Consider the following 5724-nt stretch of genomic DNA (forward strand, 5'->3'; position numbering starts at 1 on the left):
CGCCCCCCAGGGGGCGGAGGCAAAGGCAGAGGAGTATGCCTGGTGGGAATCGTGATTGGCCTGAGCCTAGCCATGTGCGGGATGCAGAGTCTGCACATTGAGGTTCCAATGAATGGCGGAAATGAGCGCTCTGTAGACAAGTTCAATAAATGCACTCAGATAGGGATCGAATGAAGGGACAGAGGAACCTTAGCATACCAAGCCCTGGAGGAGTGCATCAGGGAGCCTGGCAGGAACTGTTTGACAAACGGCACGTGGGTCAAATTGTGTAAATCGGGCGACGAGATCTTATGTATAGATCCGGAGGCGGGGACACAGAACGGACAGTCAGGCAAGCACCAACATCAGATACGGAAGAGGAATGTGGAAATAATGTCAATCCCTGTTTGCAATCAATGTAATCGAACAATGTGGGTTGGGGGAAAGACAGAGTCAATTTTTGTGGCATATCACCAGGTGAATCCATTGTGTTACGACAATGCGAGACTAGAGATGTGTGTGATGAACGGAAAAATGTACTGGGTGGGAAGAAATGTTAAATTCGACGATAAATTCACCCTAAGTAGGGAACCGATCATATTGGATTTAGCACAGGCAAACGATGATAGGGTTGTCTGTTTTGCGAGAAAAAAAGATAGAACGGATCCTGAGGGAAAGATGAGGGAAGTTACTCAGGAATTGAAAAGGAGGGAGTCAGAACTGAGGAAGACAAAAAGTGGAGCAAGAAAGATTGAAAACTCTGGGAGAGCAGTAGGAGCTGCTCGAGAAACAATACGCTGATGAGGAATTACGTTCCCCAGATTAGAACATATTCATTGATTTAATGCAGGAAATTGCCACGGAATTGGGATTGTCAAATTGCTGCATTCGCGGGGGGGTGAAATCGGCAGAAAATTGGCCTTGGGAGGGTGAAGGTTTGGCTCCGGAACAGCTTTTGAAATGGGACAACCCAAGGGTCTCAAAATCGGCACAGAGACCTGAGGGATGGGTGTTGGATCAAAGGGTGATTGGAACAATCTGCATCAGTCAAGAGGGGAAAGAATATACCGAAGTGGTGGGATACACTCCATGTATAAGTACCCTGACAGTAAATTTGAACAATAAGGGCAAAGTCTGGCAGCCGGAAACCCCTACCGGGTACTGGAGCCAGAAAAACAAAACAAATTGTGAATGGAAGAGACAAATAGGACTCTACTGGGTCAAAAGTCCTGGAGCCAACCCTTACCAAACCTTGGAGGGTCTGAGAGAATATTGGGGAGACCCAGGGAAAATGAACATTAGATGGAAAGCTCCAGATGGAATTTATTGGATCTGTGGAAAGAAAGCATACAGTGAGTTGCCCCCAAGATGGAAGGGATCATGCACTTGGGCATGACCTGGCCAGTCTTCTTCATTCTCCCTCAAACAAAAAGTAACCTACTAGGGTCTCCTTTGTACGAGACCCTGAGGAGGGAGCAAAGAAGTCTGAAAAAGATGATACCTGTTATAAGCGGTAGGCAAACCTGGGGGGAGGAAGAGTGGCCAGCAGCAAGAATAATTGATTATTATGGACCGACCACATGGGCTCGAGATGGAAGCTATGGATATAGGACTCCAATTTATCTACTGAACCGGCTGATCGGGTTGCAGGTAGCAGTAGAAATTCTGTCAAATCACACTTCAGAGGTTCTGGATTTCCTAAGTCAGCAGCACACCCAGGTACGGGCATTTGTGTACCAGAATTGAATAGCTTTGGACTATTTGCTGGCCAAAGAAGGGAGAGTGTGTGGAAAATTCAACGAATCAGAATGTTATATTGAAACTGATGATTATGGGGAAATCATAAGATGATTGGCAGCTGAAATTAAGATGGCCCATGTCCCAGTCCAAAAATGGAATTCAATTTTACAATCATCTTAGTGGGACAGATTATTTGATGGGGCCTGGTGGAACAAAATAATATTCTTTGTGCTGTGTTCAGTAGCAGGAATCCTATTTCTCCCGTCTCTAATTCCTTGTTTTATTAGACTGATTCATTCTGTGGTACAGGGTATGCAGAATAGTAGCCTTGGACCAAGAGTTGGCTTCCAGAAACAACACATCCAAGATCATGAGCTAGGGAGAGAGAAAGTATGCAAGCAATGCTGCCGAATTATTGGCAAAATTTGAAAAATTATTCAAAACTAATATGGACAATACTGGTTATCAGGGAATCCCACAAGGAGAACATGGAATAAGGATCTAATAAAGTTTTTCTCTTTGTAGGAGACCCTTAAAGTTGGAGGGTAGAAGTAGAAAATAAATAGATATTAGTAATTTGGGATATAGAGGGAGCATGAATTAATGCGGTGAAATTAAAGGGGAGGGATTGTAATATATGTTAGAAATAATTCATGCTATCAAAGAATGTATTTTATAAAGATGGTGAAATCCGAACATGTCTCTGACCACACACAGCCTGAGAGCAGATGTCTATTCAGATTCTGAGATTCCCGGACACAGCTAGACAACGATCGACACTTAAGCATAAGAATGGACGCTCCCAGCACAATGATCACTGGTATCTTGAGTCATCGGAAACCACCTAAGAGCGATCATTGTCCTGTGGATAACATCAATCAAGATAGCCAGGGACGCCAGGAACATACATGTGAATACATGGCTTCCCCGAATTCAATCAACAATGGCTATCAACCAGGAGATGGCCTTTGTCCAGCTCTGCACAGTGAAAGAAACAGCTATGAATGTGAAGAGTTACAAAAGAAATTGGGACTCCTTTGCCTCGGGCACAATAAACTGTATAAAACCTCATTGCTAGAAGCGGCTTGCGTGAACGGGGGGTGGTATTCAATGCAATAGAGGTCAGATCCAGGTTCACCCAGCGCTGATCCTTGGCTTGACATTGTCTCTTTGGCTGTGGTGGTTTTGAGGACCCTATTTTTGTTGTGCAAAAAGATAAATAAATCTTTTCACATTTTTCATAATTTGGCTTTTGATTGGTCATTTATAGCACCAACCAAAGCTTGAACTGCTGCACCTTACTGGCTGGGAAAAATACCAGAGGCCTAAAGGCTTTGCAGCTGTGGCAAACAGATGTTACTCATCTTGCCAAATTTGGCTGACTTGAATACGTGCGCGTGTTTATTAATCCCTTCTTTTCTGCCATGTGGGCATCTACTCACACATGGAAATGGGTTTTGACAAGTTGGACTGCCAGTCCTTTTTCAGACTGACAATGGTTTGTTACTATATTAGAATTAGTAACTGATTTCTTAGAATTAATAATTACCTCTTGCCTGAGAGATTGCAGAGAATTCAACAGTATATGTTGAAAGTCTGGCCATTCTAAATCAGCTTCTGAATGAGGTTTTGATTGATCACTGATAAACCTATTGAGCTCTGTTTGTTCTTCCTTCTGCAAAGAGCCCTGCAGAAGATTGGCAAACACAGCCCTTCATTTTTCTCTTTTTTTTACAGTATACAGGGTGAGACGTAGTAATTACATATCCTCTGAACAGAGAGAGACATGGTTCTCCCAGGAAAATCCTGGGAAGCTGTGTAGAAGCTGTGGGAAACTTAGAGGAAAAGAATTCAAGCAATTATTGTCTCTCTTTCTGTAACCATTGTTTATAGACGTGGTTCTCCAGGGTGTGCTATTCACAGGTCACCAATAGTGTGAAAGAAGATTCCTAAAGGCCAATCAGGTCTTAGGTCCACCATTGTTTCTATAAGAACTGTAGATTTCTAATAATAAAGTGTATTTTCATGCCTTCTGATGATGGAATCTCTGTATCACCTGTGGCTGTCCCTGATACCCCTTCGGTGATATAAGTATCACAACCGTTTCCTCACACTGTAAATTTGCACAAAACAATTTGCTTCCAGATACTTCTCTAATATCCCACGTGTCCTCAAAGATGTGTCCTTTCCCTATATTTGGCTTTCTTCAATTCCCTGTGTTTTGTTTAAACACACTATTCCAAATTTAGCAAAATTACTTGTCTTTGAGGTCCCATTTTCTGTGGTCTAGGACTGTTTCAGTTCTAGGCCTAGGCCAGATCTGTCATCTGATTTAATGTAAGTATAATATATCCCAGGCAATCAGAGAGGTGCATTAACACAATTTCATTTCATCAATTTCTCCTGTCACTTCATTCACTTCATTCCCTGATTTCAAGATTTCAATTAGTACAATTATTGCAAGGTTCTATCCTTTTCTGTGCACATCATTTCATCCCAATCCATGCCATCTGAAGTGCTTTCAAAAGGGACCGTGAAGGGCAAGGTGGTCCCCTTTCTCTCTCCTTGGCCACTCAGGTTCAGGAAGGGGCTTCCTCTTTTCAAGAAGGCTCTTCCTCTTTTCAAGAAGGCTCTAGGGAGGGTGGCAGCCAGGAGTGGGCAAATAGGGGCATGGCACAGTGGTATACACAGGGCAAGGTAAGCAGGCTGGGTTGCAGTCATCCTCCTGGATGTGGGGTTTTTATTTTGTGTTGGGATTTTGTTCGCTTGTTTTTGTTTTGGTTTTTTGATTGTTTGTTTTTTCAGCAATGGTCTCCAAATGATTAAAACCTATGGCTAGTAAAAGCATGCCAACCCAAACAGAACGCCTCAAGAAGGATGTGTCTGTCCAGACTCCTAGCTGTAAGTAGTATTTGAGGTTGTCAGTAGTAGCAGGGGACAATGCAAAAGACACCCACATGTGGTGCAAGCAGGTGAATGATCACCTCTGTCTGGTGGCTGAGCTTAAGGAGAAATTAGAAAAACTTAGGAGTATTAGGGAAAGTTAAAGGGAAATAGACTGGTGGAGTTTCACCCTTCCATCCCTGAAAGAAGCCCCCCAGGAGTCAGAGGACTCCCCTGTCTCTCACCACCAGGCAGAAGGAGGAGACCTAGTAGATAAAAGGGAGGGGAAATTAGTCCCTACTCGGGGAGTTAATAAAAATTCCTCTGACCCCCATCACTTACCCAGGCGCCACTTCAGAGTAGTTATGAGGCCTTGGATCCAGAGGGTCAGCCAGGTGCCATCAAAGAAAATAACCTGCCCAAAGAGCCTCCCAATTACACTTTGTCTGTCAGATGGATCAGCACCTCTGGCATTAAAATGAAAAGGGCAGTCATGGTGGGTGACTCCCTTCTGAGGGGAACAGAGGTATGTTGACCAAACCCATCCCACAGATAAGTCTGCTGCCTCCCTGGGGCCTGGCTGTAGGCTATCAGGAGACTCCCTAAGCTGACTCAGCCCTCTGATTATCATCCACTGCTGATACTCCAGGCTGACAGTGATGAGATTGAAAAGAAGGGTACCAGGGCAACTAAAATAGTCTTCAAGGCTCTGGGTTGATTGGTCGATGGGGCAGGAGTACAGGTTCTGCTCAGTCTTTTCAGTAGTAGGGACAAATGATAAAAGGAACAGAAGGAAACACATTACCAACAAGTACTTAAAGGCTGGTGCCATGGGCAAAACTTTGGGTTCTTTGATCATGGGGCAACATTTATGACACCTGGCCTGCTGTAGCTAGCTGGGCTCCATCTAACTAACAAGGGCAAAAAGATTCTAGCCCATGTGGGGGCTGATTGAGAGGACTTTAAACCAGGTTTGAAGGGGGAAGGGGATGCAAGCTCTCCAGAAACAAGCCCCAGTAGGGTAAGCCAGACTCAGGGGTGAAATCAGCAGCCCACTTGAAGTGTATGTACACTAATGCACACAGCATGGGCAACAAACAGGAGGAGCTGGAAGCCATGGTT

At 44.2% G+C, this 5724-nt stretch overlaps 1 protein-coding gene across 1 annotated transcript in view; it reads left to right on the forward strand.

The window, feature by feature from the left end:
- Nucleotides 1–1347: 1347 nt before the first annotated feature.
- Nucleotides 1348–5724, forward strand: part of TLR5 (toll like receptor 5) — a 19837-nt gene continuing 15460 nt past the window's right edge. The window contains 2 exon segments of the mRNA XM_031064538.1: nt 1348–1698; nt 2482–2725. Of these exon segments, the coding sequence (XP_030920398.1) occupies nt 1348–1698; nt 2482–2725 (595 nt within the window).

This window comes from Geospiza fortis, unplaced genomic scaffold (genome assembly GCF_000277835.1).
Source record: "Geospiza fortis unplaced genomic scaffold, GeoFor_1.0 scaffold258, whole genome shotgun sequence".
Classification (NCBI taxonomy): Eukaryota; Metazoa; Chordata; class Aves; order Passeriformes; family Thraupidae; genus Geospiza; species Geospiza fortis.